Below are 17,241 nucleotides of genomic sequence, written 5' to 3' on the forward strand. Positions count from 1 at the left end.
GGGAATGGGGAGGAGAGGGTATCCCCAACGCTGGGTCCCTTTATGGCCCCAAAGCCTTGCTGTGGGGCAGCTGTGCCTCAGGGAGGGGCTAGGCACTGGCGGAAGCTTTCAGATTGTTTTTATTTTCATATAAACAAGACAGAACCCAAAGCAGCATTAATTTAAAAAATAAAAAAAGAGCAGGAAGAAGAGTGAGGAGCAGAGGAGCGCTGGGACGCCTCTGTTAATGTCGGCCCTGCCAGGGCAGCGTGCCCCCTTCCCTGCCTGGTGCTGAAGTGAGATGGGTTGGGTTGTGAGCTGCAGATGAACCTGTTTGGCACAGCCGCCTGCCTGGGAGCAGCGGGGCCCCATCATCCACCACGGCCCTTAACCTTCCTGCCCAAAGTCCTCTGTGAACTTCTTCACCTTCAGGAGGTCCTCGGTGTTCACGGTGGGACGGGTGGTGGCCAGAGAACGCAGCATGTCCGACTGCAATACAGAGCAGGGGGCAGCTCAGACGTGGAGGTTGGGGGGATGGTAACATGCTGGGGACACGCTCACGCTTAGGGTGCTGCTGCCGGGCAGGCATTGCCACCGCAGGGGCTCGGGAGGGCACCAGTACCCAGCTGCCATGTGCCTGCACCAGGCCCTGAGGCAAGTGGCAGCTCTGGAGGAGGCAGGGGAACCGGTAGGGCTGGGGCGGCAGCATTGCTGTGCTGGGGATGGGCCCAAACGCAGCAGGATCTGACTGCTGTTGGCAGCCCCACTCACCATGCAGACAATGGGCTCCATCAGCTTGTCACTGGGCACCTCCATCCAGGTCATCTCGGTGGCACCCGGGTCCCCAGGCGAGCACGGCATCAGGAGGTCATCCACCAGAAGGTTGGGGTTGGTGCGGGAGGGACCGCGGACCTGGGAGAGGCGGGCAGTGCTGCAACACCGCCTCAGTGCCCCCCCTGCAGCAGCACAGCTCCTGGCACCCAACTCACCTTCTTGAAGTGCGTAGCTGACTGCACCTTGCGGACAGGCTGCATCAGGGCATCCCGCACAATGATGCTGATATCGGCCCCAGAGTAGCCATCTGTCTTCCGTGCCAGCTCGTGGATGTCAGCATCCGTCAGAGAGTGTGGGGTGTTGCCCAGGTGCAGTTTGAACATCTGGGCCCGGGCTGCCTCCTCAGGTAATGGGATGTAAATGCGCTTCTCGAACCTGAGTGTGGCACAGGCAGGCGTGGGTGAGTGGCTGTGTTCCCCACCAGGCTGGCCCTGAGCTGCCAAATCTCGCAGCCATATCCTGTGCAGTGCAGCACTGTGCTTTTGGGCTCTGCAGAGGGATCGTGTCCTGCTTACCTCCTCCTGATGGCCGAGTCCAGCACCCAGGGGATGTTGGTGGCACCGAGCACCAGGATCCCATCACTACTGTTGCCCACACCTGCCCAGAGAAACAGCAGGGGGGACGCTTGAGAGCCATACCTAAAGGAGATCGCTGCTTCATCCAAACCCACGCCATCCCACATTCCCTACCCAATGGGTGTGCATGCCCCAGGCAGCTCATCGTGCCAGGGGAAGCCCCACTCACCCTGCATCTGCACCAGGAACTCTGTCTTGATGCGCCGGGCTGCCTCACTCTCATTCTCATTGCGGGAGCCGCACAGTGAGTCCACCTCATCGATGAAGATGATGGAGGGCTTGTGCTGCCTTGCCAGCTCAAAGAGGTTCTTCACTAGCCTGGACACAAAGGCAAGGGGTGGGTGCCCCCACCCAGAGCCCCAGGCGAGGACCCACAGCCCCACTGCCCACCCACTGCAGAGGGGCACGAGCCCTACACACCACTGCTTCCTCCTGCCCCTGCCTACTCCAGAGCCCTGTGCTGGTACCAAGGAGGGGAACGCAGTGCACAGAGAGCAGCCACCCCCTGGACAGCCATCCCTTGGCCAGCCCGCAGCCCTGGTGACACCTTACTTCTCACTCTCTCCCAGCCACTTTGACATCAGGTCCGAGGACGACACGGAGAAGAAAGTGGAGTTGTTGGCCTCAGTGGCCACAGCCTTGGCCAAGTAGGACTTCCCAGTGCCAGGAGGCCCGAAGAGCAGGATCCCTCGCCAGGGCGTGCGCTTCCCTGCGACAGAGCCCAGCGTCAAAGCCTCTCCTGCACTGCACAAACTGGATCTGCACAGGGACCTCGGGCCAGCAGGGACAGACATCCCTTCTGCTCTGGGTCACCTCCCTGCATGCACACCTCTACCACAGCTGCCACCCTTCGTCATGGGGCATGAGGCCCCTCTCCATAGCCAAGCGGCAGTCTTGGAGCTGCCAGTGAGCCTCACCAGTAAACAAATGTGGGAACTTGATGGGCAGGATCACGGCTTCCTTCAGGGCCTCCTTGGCTCCCTCCAGGCCAGCCACGTCGCTCCACCGCACATTGGGCTTCTCCATCATGATGGCACCTGCGGGGCAGAGACGAGAGCTGGAGCCCATGGCTCCACCCTGCCAAACCCCACCCTGCCAGGCTGACCCGACCCCTTGGCACATAGCACAGCTCCAAATTCCAGCAGTGCCCCCACGGCACCGCTCTCTGTGAGACCTCCCTCCAGCCGAGCACCGCCATGCCCACCACAGTCCCTCACCCATCAGCTGCTCCTGCAGTTTCTTCTTCTCCGGGTTCTCGCCCTCGCTGTCGCTGTCGCTCCTGGAGAGATAGGACAGGGATGCGGTCACACGGCCGTACCGTGCCCCGCCGGTAGGGGAGCAGCCCCCACGCACCCCTTGGCGTCATTCTGTGCCTCCTTGACGGGCTTCTTGCCCTGCTTCTCCTTGCTGCGCAGGTACTCCTTCAGCTTCTCGGCCCGGTCCAGGTACTGCACGCACTTGGCACGGATGCTCTCCTTGGCTTTGTCGCTGTGCGCCTCATCTGCACGGAGAGCCCCGGCCGTCACCGCGGGCCCCGCAGCCCCGCGCCCCCCGCGCCCCCCCGCTCACATTTGATGGCGTGCAGGAAGTACTCCACGGCGTGCTGGTACAGCCGCAGCGCCTCCTCGTAGTTCTTGGCCTTGTCCTCCTCGGTGGCTTTGGTCACCAGGTCGATGGCTTTCTGCGGGGGAAGCGGCGACCTGAGCTCTGAGCCCGGCGCCGGGCCCGGCCCCACCGAGCGCCACCCGCCCCGCCCCGCAGCCGGGCCCGCTCGGAAGGACGGGCCGGGCCCTCCCGGCGCGGCCCGGCGGGACTGTTAGAGGCCGGCCCCGGGCGGCAGGCGCGTCGCGGTACCTGCAGGGTGGTCGTTGTCATCTCATCGCCCGGTGGCGGCCGCAGCTGGCGCGACCCGGCCCGGCGGCGGCGGCGGCGGCGGCGGCGGCGGGGGCCCGCGGGACCGCCCCGACTGCGGCTGTGCGCGGCGGCTACAGCGCCCCCCGGCGGCGCCCGCCGGCACGGCAGAACATGGGCAGGGCCTCCGCTGGACGCGCCCCGCCCGCACGTCTCGCGCATGCGTACACCGCGCATGGCCGGCTCAACGTGGTGTGTCGGTGTGAGCGGCTGCCGAGTGACACGGTTGTCTACTCTTGGTGAAGTCAGCAAAGGCGCTCCTTGGACTTCAGGAGGCAGAACTTGGGCTGTTTGGGACATCTGATGGGAGAATCCCTTGGGAGTCAGTGCTGGAGGGCAAAGTGCTTACATAGCATACATATACGGTGGTCCACAGCACAGACAGACACACGGTGCACATAGCCAATATGCTCTGTGTATACACCTCATAAATAGCGTGTGCATACATATCTGTGTGTGATATATATGTTCACTGTGTGTGTGGTATGGAGAGCGTGTATGTGTGTCCATGCTGTACTGCATGCACAGTATGTGTGTATATATGTACATGTGTATACAAACATGTACACACTACGCCTCAGACAGTGCAGCCCCTCATACACACACACACAACACAGCATCTATACAGCACACACGCGTGTATATCTGCACACCCCTACACAGAAACACATACAGCACACACACACTGCACGTGCAGGGGCACACAGCACACTCATCACTCATCCACACAGCACATCCCATGCATGTGCAGCACCACTCACAGCTGCTCCTGCTGCGGTGCCGATCACAAACCCCATACAAGGCCAGTTTGTATAAATAGCGATTTACAAAGAGTACAAAAATAGAATGGGCTGAGCGGGGTGGGGGGCTCTGCACCCCCCAGACCCCCTGGCACAGCTCATGGGAAGCAGAAACGTTTGCGGAGGAGTTGGGCTGGGGCACAGCGGGGACCCCCAGCACCGAGCACCCGTCCCCGCACCAGGGGCGGAGGTAAAGTACAAAAAGCAAAAGTGCATTGATCTATGTGTCCCTCCCCAAAACCACGGGGCCTACGGGGGTCCCACTGTGCTCCCAGCCCAGGCAGGGAACAGCGTTTGTTTGCAGACTCTGAGAGTTTGGGGAGCACCTGCCTTGTGATTGTGGCATGGCAGGGACCAAGCCCCCTGCCCATACCAGCATCACAGGGCCAGGTCCCAGCGTCCTCCCGAGTGCCCACATTTTTAAGACGAGACCCCCCCCCAGGGGATACAAACAGTGCCCAACACAGTCCCACTTGGGGGAGGAACACAAGGTGAAGCTCCCCGGGGGGGGAGGGGGGGGAAGTGGCCCCGCTGCAAGGCACAGGTGGTGAGATCAGAGATGGCTTTTGGGGGCAGGGGATAACACTGAGCTCCCCGAGTCGCAGAAGGGGAGCCCCCTCCCCAAGGCACTGGTGTGGCAGGCAGCGGTGGGCTCCATGTTTCCCAGGCTGCTTTGCATTGTGGAGGCAGCCGGGGGGGTCAGGGTGGTCGCCTACACCAGCAGCCCCATGCGGGTGACTTTGGCTGAGAGGAAGGTGTGCAGCACGAAGACGATGGGCTTGGGGCAGGAGTGCAGGTCCAGCGCCTGTGCAAGGAAAGGGAGAATGGCGTCAAAGCATAAGGGCAACCCAAGTCCTAGGGTACACCTCGGATAGGGTTAGGGGTCCCTCCTCACCAGTTCCCCCTCTGGGCCTCCAAAGTCTAGATAGAGGGTCCTGATGCCATCGTCTGCCGACATCTTCAGCTTTTCATAGGGGTAGCGGTAGAGGACGCTGCCGCCTGCCTCATCGCGGCAGATGGTGAAGCCGCCCTCGTAGTGAATGCAGAGCTTCACCTCCTGGCCACCCAGAGTGCAGCCTGCAGGCACAGGCATGGCTTTGGTTCTGTCCCCACCACCTGGCTACAATCACCCCCAGACACCCCAAAACTGCCCCAAGCAGTGGAGAAGGTAGAGAAGCCATCATGCAGCACAGCACCATCACTGCCAGGGACTCCCTGTCCCATGGGCAGAGCCCTGGTGCCGGTGTGCACTCACCCACGGACACCTCCTTGATGAGCTCAGCAGCAGCATGGCAGCCCTGCACCAGCACTCGCGTCCAGCAGGACAGGTCACGGTGTGTCTCCACACGGAAGACGTGCATCTCAATGCCCTGCCGTGAGCCCGTTCGCGTGGCAAAGGTCAGCTCAGAGCCCAGCGAGGGCGAGCGGCGGCCCGAGCCTGAATGCACCAACCTGGGGACGGGAGAAGATGTCGGTGCTGCATCCCACGTGTGGGGATGACTCCTGCAGGAGTCCCCATCCCAGTACCTGGTGGCTACCAACGGGTAGCTGTGGCATGGCGAGGCCCACGCGTCGCGTGTCCAAGGCATGGCGTCATACAGCAGCAGATCCTTCTCTGTCACCGCCATCAGGACTGGCCGCCACTGCTGCCGCCCGCCGTCCAGCCGTGCCTGATGGACAAGCAGCACAACGATAGGGCAGCTTCAGCTGCCACCTCCCCAGCGTCATGGTGCCACCCAGCGATGGCATCCCCTGGTACACAGACCCGTACCTGCTCTGCCAGCCACGCGACGTGCTTCACCTCCCGGCCCCCAGCGCTGCCACCCAGCGCAGCATTGAGCTCCGCCAGCACCTGCGGCAGCAGCGCCGTGATGTTGGCATGCAGCGCTGTGAACCAGGAATGTGCGGTGGCAGTGTCCTTGCAGCGCAGGATCAGCGTGTTCCTGCTGTCCGGCGAGTGCAGCTCGATCAGCCTGCGGGGATACGGGGCTCTGGGACGGGGCCAGCCTGGCTGCAGGCGTGCTGCCAGCAGTGGGGCCGGAATGGGGGCACGGCGCAGCCTGGGCCATGTGCCAAGCGCTTCCCAAACACCGCCGCCTGCTCACCGGTTCTCCAGGTCGGGCATGCTGAGGTTCCGTGCAGCGAAGCACATCTTCAGAGGGATGACCTTGTGGTCACGGGCGCCGTGGTGCTGGGGTGATCCTGAGTCCTCGCTGCCGCTCAGGCTGGGCGACTGCGGGGCAGCCCCCTCCCAGGGCAGGTCTGACACCAGCGATGGCTTCTTCATGTAGGGCGTCACCTCCCGCATGAACTTCACTGCGGGCAGACGGCGTCAGTGTTAGGGATGGGGGGAAGAGGGGCCACGGCCAGCGCTGACCCCTGCCAGGATCCGGAGGCATGCAGGGCCCATCCCAGCACCATCAGGACGTGGGGATCGGAAGGGCCCGGCAGCGCGGGACAATGGCGCGGGCAGGAGGTCAGCCTGCAGCCCATCCTGCCCACCCTGCCGCACGCTGCGGCCAAGTTTCCAGCGCCGCGGGTGATAACAGCCCCAGGATGGTGCCTGCAGCCAGGATGTCCCGGCCCTGCACTCCTCTCCGGGCTGAGAGGAAGGAAGGACTCATCGCTCCAGGTCCCCACAGACCATCCCTCCCCAAACACATGGTAGGCGCCAGGATGTCAAAATCCTTCACTTGCTCAGTGCTGTCCCATCACCACACCGCTCCCCGCTGTCACGCTTGGGGACAGCCAACACAATGCATTCCAGATGCTGGGAGCGCTGCGTGCCAGAGCACTGAGCAGGGGCTGACGCCGAGCAGCGGGCGTGCGGCCGAGCCAGAGAGCCGAGCCCCCTCAGCAGGGAGGGAACAGCCTCAGGGCAGCGGGGAATTAAAGTGAAAAAAAAACAGCGAGTAAGCTGTAATCTGCTGTGAAACACAGCTGTGAAGCACGGCTCCCCACAGGCAGGGAGACGGTGTGACGCCGTGGTGGGAGCTCTGAGGGGCGCCTGGCGGTGCTGCTGAGCCGACACAGCTGGAGGGGATGCACTGCCCTTGCTGCGGGCACCAGGAGATAATATTAGCTCCCGCCGCGCTTATCCCCGGATTACGCCTTCCCTGCGCACCTCTAATCCCCATGGGCAGGCCAGTGCCTGGAGTGGATGGTTGTGAGCTGGGGCTCGGCCAGCGGCAGCCTCCAAGGTGGCTCACAGCTGGCAGCCAGATGTTGGCAGCCTGTGTCTGAGGCTGGAGCACTGGGGCCACTGCTCCCTGCCCGGGAGTGAACCCTTTATGCTCTGAGCCATGGTGCTGGCACTGAGCAGCAGAGACAACGACATCCCTGAAACCCCCTGGGCAGGCTTTTGAGCCCAAAGTGGGAGCTGCTGGACACACCGTGAGCTTCATGCCCACCTCGGCACCTTGATTTGCACAGGGCACCCTGCAGTGCCTTGCACCCTGTGCAGCACCAGCTAGGCAACCACAGTGTTCCAAATGCTTGGGTGGGTGGCGTTGGTTCAACCAACCTGGTGGTTTGCCCGCCTTTGCCGTAGCTGGGACAGTACACGCAGACACCGCCAGGCTGTACAACCCTGGCCAGCACCCTGGCACTGGGGCACGGGCAGCAGCAGCAGAGCCAGAACACAGCTGGGAGATGCTGCTGGGGGCAGTGCCCGAGGCAGGACACGAGCATGGAGCTGCTGCACCAACACGGCGCAGCGCAGAGGGCAATGGCACGTGCAGACTCACCAGCTGAGCTTCATCCCAGCACGGCTGTCATGGCATAGCACGCCTACACGCTCACCGCAAAGGAAACCCAGCACTGCTGCACCCTCACAGCTCGCTGCAGGAAGGCGGCTGCACCCTGGGCTCACCTACGGGGCTCTCACTACAGCCCAGACCCCCCCTCGCAGCCCAGCATTACCAGCCCCCTCCCAGCAGCACCAGAGTGGTTTCCCCACCCATGCATGTGGGTTTCCTCCCACAGCCCTCCTTCCTCTTTCCAACCTTGCTGCCCGGTGCAGAGCTGCCTGTGGGCCCAGAGCTCAGCTCCCAGCTCCCACCCAGGACGGGGTAGGGGTTCCGCTGCACTGATGGCACCAGAAGGATGGCACCCAGCACGGGTGCCTGTAAGTGAAGTGAAACCCAGGGCTGGAGAGTGGGCACGGGGCCCAGTGCCAGTGCTCCTGGCAGCCCCCAGCTGGCTAGGGTACCCCATCCACGTCCATGGAGCAATGCTGTCTGCCCCTGCATGCTCCTTCCAGCCCCAAACGTGGCTCGTCCCCTCCTTGTCCCCCGGTGCCCTGGAGCCAGCGTGGGCAGCTGAGCCACACAAATCCGCACACGCCCTCGCACCGACACAGGGCCCCGGTGGACATCAGGACGGGACGTGGGGGGTGGCACCGCGCTGACACTGGTGGTACCGGTGGCACCAGCAGCGCTGCACCGGCAGGTCCTGCCCCAGCTTGCCGGGAACAGGTCGGGCAGGAGCCGGTGCTCCGCGGGCACCGAGCCTCGTGCACAGCATCAGGGCGGGCACCGTGGGGGAGCACCGCCGGTCCCGGGGCGCCGCTGCCACCGCCGGCGGCACGGGGCACGGCAGTAGGAGTGAGCTCCGACGTGGCCGTCCCCGTTCACCGCCGGGCTGTGCGGAGACACCACAGGGAGCGGAGCCGGGGGAAGACGGGGGAGGAGGAGACCCCGGGGCGGAGAGCGGGACGGGGCAAAGGGGGGGGGAGCGGGGCTAGTACCTTCCAGGATCACCTCCCTCCCGGCGCGCTTCAGCGCCTGCACGGCCTGGTCGTGGGTGGCGTCGCGAAGGTCCACGCCGTTCACCGCCAGGATGGCATCGCCGAGCCGCAGCGCGCCGCTCCGCTCCGCCGCCAGCCCCGGGAAGATGCGGGAGATGAGCACGGGCATGCGGTTCTCGCGACCGCCCTTGATGCTGATGCCGAGCCCGCCCGCCTCCGCCTTCACCACCCGCACCCTCCGCACGCAGCCGGGCACGGCCGCCTCCGCGCCGCCCCACTCGCCGCCGCCGTTGGCCACGCCGTTGAGCCCCGGGGTCGGTTCTCCGGGCTCGGCCGTGAGGCTCAGCGCCTCTCCGCTCAGCTCGGCCGCCACCCGCACCCAGCGCTCCCGCAGCAGCAGCTCCAGCAGCCCCGCCTTGGAGGCGCGCGTCCACACGGCCATGCCGCCGCCGCCGCGCCGCTCCGCCCCGCCCCGCCACGGGCCCCGCCGCGAGGACACGCCCCACGCCCGCATGGCGAGAGGCTATTGGCTGTGCGCCTCGCGAGGGGCGGGGCGAGGGGCCCTTCCAGCGTTCCGATTGGCGAGGGCGGGAGGCGGCGGCGGGGCAGCGCGCCGCGGACTGGGGGCGGGGGAGGCGGGGGTTCGGTGCTCCGGTAAGGACGAGGCGCGGGACCGCGGCGTGAGAACAGCGCGTTTATTGAGGCGGCCGGCGCTAAGTGCCGAACTTCTTCTGCTGCACGGGCGGCGGAAGCTCCGCGTTGATGTCCACGGCGGGCCGCTCCACCGTCACCAGGCAGCGCTCGTCCAGAAGGTCCGCAAACAGCAGCGGCTGCGGGCACAACGGTGTGAGCGCAGGGAACGCGACAGAGCACCGAGGGCAGCGGTGCCAAGGGCGCTCCCGGGTATGAGATGCACGCAGGGACCGCGCCGCCCACCTGGAACTTCTTGCAGATCTTGAAGGCGTGAAGCTGCCGGCGCCGGGCGGGCTCCGAGAGCTGCTTCAGGGTGCTCTGGTTCATCAGCAGGGCGTTGTTGTCGGGCAGGGGCTGCGGGCACGGCCTGTGTCAGTGCTGCAGCTTGGGCACCAAACCCTGTGCCCACCCCCTGAAGTGCCGCACACCACCCGCCCTTCCCTTTGAACCAGCACAAGCAACCCCTGTGAAGCTCCAGCAGTGCCCTTCTCAGCTCACCAGGGACTTGTCAAGGACACACAGCATGTAGACATCGTGCAGCAGGACCTGCGAGGTGTTCTTCGGGTTGAAGGCGATGTGGGTGATGGGCGAGTCCCTCTCCAGCCAGAGCCTGTGCAGCCCGCTGTTCTGCACCGCGCGGCTCCAGGCCGTGTACTGCTTCTCAGGGATGCTGAACTCAAAGAGCTGTGGCACAGGAGAGAAGGTGGGTCCCCATCATGAGCCCAATGCCAACACACAGCCGATCCCAAGCAGCACGCGGCTGCCGCAGGCACAGCTCCCACCTGCTGGTCCGAGTAGGAGATAAAAAGGTTGTTGGTTGCTGGGTGGATGGCGAGGGCTGTCACCGCGCAGCTGTAGGTGGGCACCGTGCAGTGGTGCTGAAAGGCAGAAGGACAACACTGCCCCACGTGTCCTCAGCCACCCGCCGGTACCTCCCCCAATGCCCAGCTCCAGGGACACCGCAGAGGGCCCCACACAGAGCCCTGCCTGTACCTTGAAGTGTTTCAGGCTGTAGACATGCACCTCCCAGTCCCCGCTGACCGCAGCCAGCCAGTTCCCATCAGCACTCACTGCCAGCAGGTAGACAGCTTCCCGGGTCCCTGAACAACACACACACAATTGCTACACAGACACAAGAAAATGCTACACAGTCACAGTCAGGACAAACAAGTACCCAGAAATGCTCTCCATCTTCACCCCCATGCTCTCAGATGCCTTAAACTACTCCAAGGTGTTCCAGATCTAGGGCAGCACCCTCAGCCGTGTGCCCACAGGGGCCACAGTGCCTGCTCCCTACCTGCGGGTGGGCGCAGCGTGTGCAGGTGTTTGCAGCCTCCCAGTTCCAACAGCTGCACCACATGGACAGAGCCTCTGTCAGAGGCGATGAAGAGTCTGCCTGAGTCGGAAGCACACTGCAGCTGGTAGGCCGGGAGCAGCAGCTTGGGCACGCCAGGGACCTTGCAGGTGGAGAAGGCAGCACTGGCAGTCACACTGCTGACAAGCAGCCCCACTGCTGCTGACCCACACACTGTGCCACCAGCAGCCCCAGCTCCCCGCGAGACCCCCCAGCCCTCACCTTCTTGACGCTGATGCTGTCACCCTCATGCTGCACACGGTAGAGGTGGAAGCGAGACGCAGTGCTGTAGGCAATCCAGCTGCCACAGGGTGAGACGCAGCTGCAGCAGATGTGCTCAGGACCCTGGAGATGTGGAGGTGCTGAGTGGGGTCCGCAGAGCACCCTGGCACTCGCAACTTGGCCATTGGAGGAAGCAAAGCTGCCAAGCACAGGTGCCAACTCCAGTTCAGTCTTACCTTGCTATTGAGCTGCAGGAGGTGCTCCGGCATGCGGCTCACGGGAAGGACCTCTCCATCCTTTCCTGGAATGACAGACAAACATCAGTAACAACAGAAACTATGCAGGCCCTGGTGAGAATAGCAGGGGACCCAGAGGGCGTGATGCCAGACACCAGGATGGATCCAGACCCTTCCCTGGCCGCCTTGAGGCTAAGTTCCTCAGGGCACCACCCAGCTCAGCAAGAAGAGTATGTTGCCAGCAGCACCACGGTCCTGCACAGCACTGGGCAACACAGCCATAAGCAAAGCTGGGCTGCACCATTCCTCCACTGCCCTGGCAGACTGCGCCCTGTAGTCCTCCAGACACTGCCCTGGAGTTAAACTCAGAGGTCTGTACCCAACAGACACCGGCAGACGTACCAGTTTTATTAGTAGAGCCAAGTCTCCAGAGCTCCAGGTGCTGGGAGAACTGGAAGAGGAGGAGCCGGGCTTTCCTGGCACAGGAGACAATGCGTCGCTGCAGGCAGAAACGGGCACATTATCATGGACCACAGCCTGGCAGAAAGGGTTGGTCCAAAGCTGCAATGGCTTGGGCTGCCAGCAAGCAACAGCTCAAGTTCTATGGGATGAGAACCAGGAGCCGCAGCAGGACCAGTAGGACAGGCTCATCAACTCTACTCTCCATCTCACTGCATCACAGGAGCCCACAGGCGTGCCAGGGCCAGGAGGGGACCCAGCGGGGCAGGCAGAGCCTGGCTGCTCCCACAGAGCTCACCTCATGGCCCCAGGAGCCACCACAAGACCCTGCTTAGAGCCACACTCACATGGGGAAGGGTGAATTTCCTCAGCGCTGTGTCGTAGCCCTTCTTCTGTACCTTCTCCATGAGCGGGCGGATCACCAGCTGGGCATCCAGGCCTGGAAACCAAGTGGAGCTCATACAAGCAACTATTGGAGCGGGGGGAGAGGGGGGAAGGGAGGAAGGGGGGGGAGGGAAGAGAAGAGGGGGAGGGGGGGGACGGGAGGGAAGGGGGAACACCCATGGAGCTTCCCCACACAGCCCTCACCTCCAGAGATGAGAGCTGTCGGGGTGTGCACCACAGCTCGCACGTCGTGGGTGTGATGTTGGAATGGCTTCGTCTTCACCCAGCGCTTCTCCTGGCCGCCTGCCTTCACTGGCAGCAGCTGGAACTGGTAAGTGGCCCCCGCCGAGGTGCCCACCACAATGCTGTCCTCTTCCTGGGAGAAAGAGAGGGCTGCTGATCACAGGGCACAGCGATGGATACCACCTGGGTGCTGGCACTGCTGTCCCGGCCCAGGGTGACCTCACCTCTGACACAGCCAGCGAGAGTGCAGCTGAGGTGCTGACAGTGTGGGAGTCCTGCAGAGTCCCTCGCTCCCAGTCCCAAAACTGCACTCTCCCAAATGAATCTGAGCTGACGACGGTGCCACTCGACAGGAAGGCGATGCTCCACACGACGCACTCGCGCTTCTTGGACTTTGGCATATGATAGTTCACCATGATCCTCTGGGCTGTTCGGCCTGAGGTAGGGAAGGGTTGTTCAAGATGGGGAGAGAGTGGGATGACCTCAGGCTCCTCACTTTGTCCTTTCCCTGTGTCCTGTGCGCTGCAGGACTCCCAGGCTGGGAGCTGTGGCAGTGCCAGGCAGACATCCCAAAGCATAGACTTGTGGCTGCTGATGGTGCCCCAGGACACGGGACACCGCAGGCTCCCCCTGAAGGCTGCTCCAAGGAGCGATGCCCCAGTCTGGGGCAGTTCATTACCTGAGCGGACATCAAGCACACGGATGAAGTTGATGGAGCCAGCTGCCAGGTGGGTCCCCGAGGGATGCCAGGAGAGGCACAGCACACGTCCTGTAGAGATGGAAGCTCCAGGTGTGCTCCAGGGCACAGCAACCTCTCGGTGACCAGAATGGCACAAGGAATAGACAAGAGGATGGCCCTGCAGAGCCCCCAGCACTCACCTTTCTGCCGGTCCAGGTTCTTCTCAAACTGAACACCACCAGGCACCACCTGGAAGAGCTTCACCGAGCCGTCCTCACAGCCAATCTAGGGATTGGGGGGTGTAAGGATCAGCTCCTGGGGGTGGCAGCTCCTCTGCCATTGTGAGCCCCATCCCTGCTGCTCACCGCCAGCCGTGTGCCATCGTTGTTGGCAGCCATGCTCCAGATGGGTCCCCCGAAGCCATCGACAGCGCGGGCCGGGTGCAGCCGCTCCAGGTCATACTCAGTGATGTCCCCACTCAGGCCGGCCCCAAAGAGCCGCTCCCCTGCTGCCCAGCACAGCGCTTCCACTGAGCGTGCCTGGTGCCCGGGGATGGCCTAGGGAAGCAGGCCCCATCACCACGGCTCTGTTCCACCCGTATCCCCACCGCCCCCAACCCCGTGGCCCCTGGTTCCCTGCTGCTTCTCCCCTGTCACCCCACACCAGTTCCTCCCGAGTTCCTGTTAACACTCCAGCCGTGCTCTTCTCAATAACCCCCGGTTCCACACTGTCACATGACCAGGTTCCCCCACCGGTCCTCCACCATCAGCCTCCACTCACCATCCCCACCATTCACCCCCGGTTTCCCATCTATCACCCCGCCCAGTTCTCCCCTTCGTTACCCTCAGCCCCCAGCCCAGTTCTCCCCGCTCTCCCTCCGTCTCCCTTCCATCACCCAGCCCCGCTCCCACCTCCTGCCTTCCCACCCAGACTCCCCACCACCACCACCCGGCCTGGTCCTCCCCGTTCTCCCCGCATTCCCCGCCCACCTTCTCCATGTAGTAATTAGCGGCGAAGTTGTACACCTCGACGGCGCCGTCGGTGCGGGCGAGCGCCAGGCGGCAGCCGCGGTGCCGGTAGGCCATGCAGCGCACGCCGGCGGGCACCAGCTCGAAGAACCGGACGCGGTGCACCTCAAACTCCCCCATCGCGGCTCCCGGCCCCGCTCCGCTCCGCCCTGCCGGGCCCCACGTGCGGCGCCGCGCTCCCGGAAGCGGAAATGATCCCCAGTACCTGGAAGCGGAAGGGCAGAGCAGAACGGCGGGAGATTCGGGTGTGCCGGGCGGTGGGAGCGGAGCCGGGGGTGCGGAGCGAGGCGGGCGGCACCCAGCCGGGACGGAACAGCGGGGCGGGCAAAGGGCTGCGCGCACGGGGGGGCACGGGAAGGTGCTGGGGGTGTGAATGGGACACGGGACTCCAGGAGGCACGGGGGGGCGGTGCGATTTTGGGGTACAGGGCTCTGGGCGTAGAGGATTCGGTGGGGTGTGGGCATGGGGAGGAATTTAGAGCATGGGGAAGGCATCAAGGCATAGGGAGCAGCTGGATATGATGGGAGGTATGGTGCTCGGGGCGCTGAGGGTTTGGTGGGGTGTGGGGTTATGGGGGCAAAGCAAGGCACAGGGGGCAGCTGAGTATAGTGGGGCTTTGAATGGAGTTGGTATGGGAACGTTGGCTTAGTAGATTCATTGGGACATAGGAAAGGATCATGGCACAGGGGACGTGGGACGGTTCAGGGCATGGGTTTGAGGAGATGGGGGTCCCAGTATCATGCAGCAGCCTGAGGGCTCTTCCCATCCCATCCCTTTGCAGTGACAGCAGCTCTGCAGAGCCCACATTATGGTGCAGCTCATCATCTCCAGGTGAGTGAGGGCCTGGGCCTGCCACGCTCGGGTGCCCTGTGCCCGGTGGGCGACACCACTCCTCTCCCTGGCAGTGCTGGTGCAGGCAGCCTGGAGCGCTGGGTGCTGGTGGAGCTGCAGGGAGAGGTGGAGCCGCGTGGTGGCGGTGCGCTGCCTGGGAGTCTGCTGGGAGACCTGCACTACACACGGGAGGTGAGCAGCGCTCTGTGAGCCCGGGCTGTGGGGCGGCGATGCCCACAGGGCCGTCCTCACCCCACTCCTCCCTCGCAGGGCATCCCCGTGCTCATCGTGGGTCACCACATCCTCTATGGGAAGGTGGTGCAGCTGGAGAAGCCCTTTGCTGTCCTGATGAAGCAGGCAGCCGACCCTGCAGGGACGCGCTACGCTGTTACCGCCCTCATCAAGACCAAGCTGCTCTTCAAAACACGGCCCAAGCCCATCATCACCAACGTGCCCAAGAAGGTGTGAGGACACAGACCTGCTGCCATGGGAGCAATGCTTTTCCTTTGTGACGCTGCCAAGGACAGCTGCGGCATGAACACAGCGCCCATCTTAGGCAAGGGGCATCCTGCAGGGCCAGGCTGTGCCCCTAATGGGGGCTGCACATGACGTGCCACCAGCACTGCCCAAGCACCAGAACTCAGCTCTGCAGCCATGCGCATCGTGCTGCCAGCTCTGCCCATCCTCCTGCCTGTGCCAGGTATGGCTTGGGCACACTCTCAAGCTGGCTGCCTCCTCATGTTCCCTTCTAAAGTCACTCCTGCAGCCAGCAGAGCTGCAGACAGGGTCTATCACTTCTGTTTTAGCACCTTCCCCCCTCGAGTCTCCCCAGACTGGGAGCCCACATGGAGTCAGGCAGGGGGAGCAGGGATGACACACCATGTTTTCTCTGTGCAAGTCTTTATTGTGTCAAATCCACCAGGATATAAAAAACAGACCTCTCAAAATATGAAAAAAATAGGAGTTAAAAAATAAATAGATTTACAAACAATCAGCAATAAAGTGTAAATACGAAAAGAGCTACAAAAGTCTCCTAAAAAATCCCATCTTAAATAAAAAGCCTGACTTGTACAAAGGTTTTAGCCCTGAAAAGAGGGCCCAGGGGAGATGGCCGTGGGTAAATACCCAGGGGGACACAGTGGGCAGGAAAAGGCTGGGAACTGGCTCTCCCCGCCCTCCTCTGCATGCCCAGACCTAAAACCCAGCGCCTCCCCGCTGTCTAGACGGATGCCAGGTTCCCTCCTCGCTTCCAGAGCTAGGGGGCAGAGGAGGGGCGGTGGAGAAGGCAGCTGGCAGGAAGCCGGGACGTGGTTGGCTTCTTTATGGTGCCGTGGGCTGGCCGGACCATCAGCAACCCATGCTTCAGCTGACCCACGGCCCGGGTTTTTCTGCTTCTGCCCAGGCTGCGGGCACAAAAATGGGGTGCCAGTGCCCCCTCCACATGCTCTTTGGCAAAGCACAACAGAGGAGCTGCCCTCCTGGGGCAGCCAGATCCCCAGAATGGAGTTGGAGGGAGCTGTGGGTACATGCCCGCACATACACAGCCATGGGGATGGGGGTGGGTGGCTTTTGGGGACATTCAGAGCTCCGTGGAGACAGAGCAGGGGATGCTGAGCCCCCGTGGGTGGGCCCAGCTGGCAGCACCAGCCAGCGGTGCCTGGCATTGGCACAGCACCTGAGCGACGTGGTGCCAACGTTGGGATGAAATCCAATTTCTGTCCCTAAATCATGGCAGAGAGGGGGCTGAGCCTGCAGCCGGCTCCCACCCATGCAGGGGCTGCACAGGGATGGTGGGGAAAAAATCCTGGGGCGCAGCAACTCCAGCAGCATTGAGCATCACAGCTCAGCACCTGGCTGGACACGTGGGGTCCATCCTCCACAGTGCCACGGGGGGGACATCGGGGGTCCCAGGAAAGCACCAAAGGATGGGGCCCAGCAGGGCAGGGGGAGCCCAACCAGCGGAGCTCCCGCTGTGCCCTCGCACCAAGGCAGCGAAATGCTCAGCGTGGCACAAGGAAGGACCCTGCAGCACCAAGGCTGTGCCAAGCACAGCTCCAGACAGCCCCGGCGCGGCCGCTAGCACCCTCGGGGCTGAGTTTTACAGAAAACAACAACAAAAAAAATTAAAAATAATTAAAAAGGAAAAAAAGAAAACAACCGCAATTAAAAAAAAAAAAAAAAGCAAGACTTGATCACAAATGCTGACCTTGGGGTGCGCTCAGCGCTGCCGCACGCAGGGAGCAGCAGCCGGGTGGCCACCGGTGGG

General features: G+C 63.1%; 4 protein-coding genes across 6 annotated transcripts; 1 reads left to right on the forward strand and 3 right to left on the reverse strand.

Annotated features, from left to right (window-relative positions):
* Positions 1–101: 101 nt before the first annotated feature.
* VPS4A (vacuolar protein sorting 4 homolog A) lies at positions 102–3,328 on the reverse strand. Its single transcript, XM_048958629.1, has 11 exons — positions 3,243–3,328; positions 2,958–3,069; positions 2,742–2,889; positions 2,606–2,667; positions 2,306–2,425; positions 1,941–2,097; positions 1,558–1,706; positions 1,329–1,410; positions 969–1,188; positions 751–891; positions 102–468 (listed from the first exon to the last, which is right to left on the reverse strand). Exons 1-11 carry the CDS (start codon positions 3,261–3,263, stop codon positions 367–369), a joined length of 1,314 nt encoding a protein of 437 aa, XP_048814586.1. The 5' UTR covers positions 3,264–3,328; the 3' UTR covers positions 102–366.
* A 707-nt stretch (positions 3,329–4,035) lies between these two features.
* SNTB2 (syntrophin beta 2) lies at positions 4,036–9,313 on the reverse strand. The gene is made up of 7 exons (XM_048958898.1): positions 8,847–9,313; positions 6,205–6,415; positions 5,871–6,072; positions 5,627–5,769; positions 5,355–5,551; positions 4,995–5,176; positions 4,036–4,904 (listed from the first exon to the last, which is right to left on the reverse strand). The coding sequence occupies exons 1-7, from the start codon at positions 9,286–9,288 to the stop codon at positions 4,812–4,814; spliced, it is 1,470 nt and encodes a 489-aa protein (XP_048814855.1). The 5' UTR covers positions 9,289–9,313; the 3' UTR covers positions 4,036–4,811.
* A 211-nt stretch (positions 9,314–9,524) lies between these two features.
* On the reverse strand, positions 9,525–14,367 carry UTP4 (UTP4 small subunit processome component). Its single transcript, XM_048958880.1, has 16 exons — positions 14,106–14,367; positions 13,482–13,673; positions 13,317–13,401; positions 13,117–13,206; positions 12,662–12,873; positions 12,399–12,570; positions 12,158–12,249; positions 11,754–11,850; positions 11,352–11,416; positions 11,116–11,238; positions 10,837–10,996; positions 10,533–10,639; positions 10,322–10,417; positions 10,038–10,223; positions 9,783–9,893; positions 9,525–9,676 (listed from the first exon to the last, which is right to left on the reverse strand). Exons 1-16 carry the CDS (start codon positions 14,262–14,264, stop codon positions 9,560–9,562), a joined length of 2,064 nt encoding a protein of 687 aa, XP_048814837.1. The 5' UTR covers positions 14,265–14,367; the 3' UTR covers positions 9,525–9,559.
* CHTF8 (chromosome transmission fidelity factor 8) lies at positions 14,282–17,238 on the forward strand. Of its 3 annotated transcripts, none has more exons than XM_048958885.1 (4): positions 14,282–14,389; positions 14,926–14,975; positions 15,050–15,167; positions 15,246–17,237. In XM_048958885.1, exons 2-4 carry the CDS (start codon positions 14,953–14,955, stop codon positions 15,441–15,443), a joined length of 339 nt encoding a protein of 112 aa, XP_048814842.1. In that variant the 5' UTR covers positions 14,282–14,389; positions 14,926–14,952; the 3' UTR covers positions 15,444–17,237. The 3 variants fall into 3 exon arrangements, with proteins under 3 accessions (XP_048814842.1, XP_048814841.1, XP_048814843.1); XM_048958884.1 differs by having other exon boundaries at positions 14,347–14,419; positions 15,246–17,235; XM_048958886.1 differs by lacking the exon at positions 14,282–14,389 and adding an exon at positions 14,468–14,502 and having other exon boundaries at positions 15,246–17,238.
* The last annotated feature ends 3 nt before the right edge of the window (positions 17,239–17,241 follow it).

Source organism: Lagopus muta, chromosome 12 (genome assembly GCF_023343835.1).
Source record: "Lagopus muta isolate bLagMut1 chromosome 12, bLagMut1 primary, whole genome shotgun sequence".
NCBI lineage: Eukaryota > Metazoa > Chordata > Aves > Galliformes > Phasianidae > Lagopus > Lagopus muta.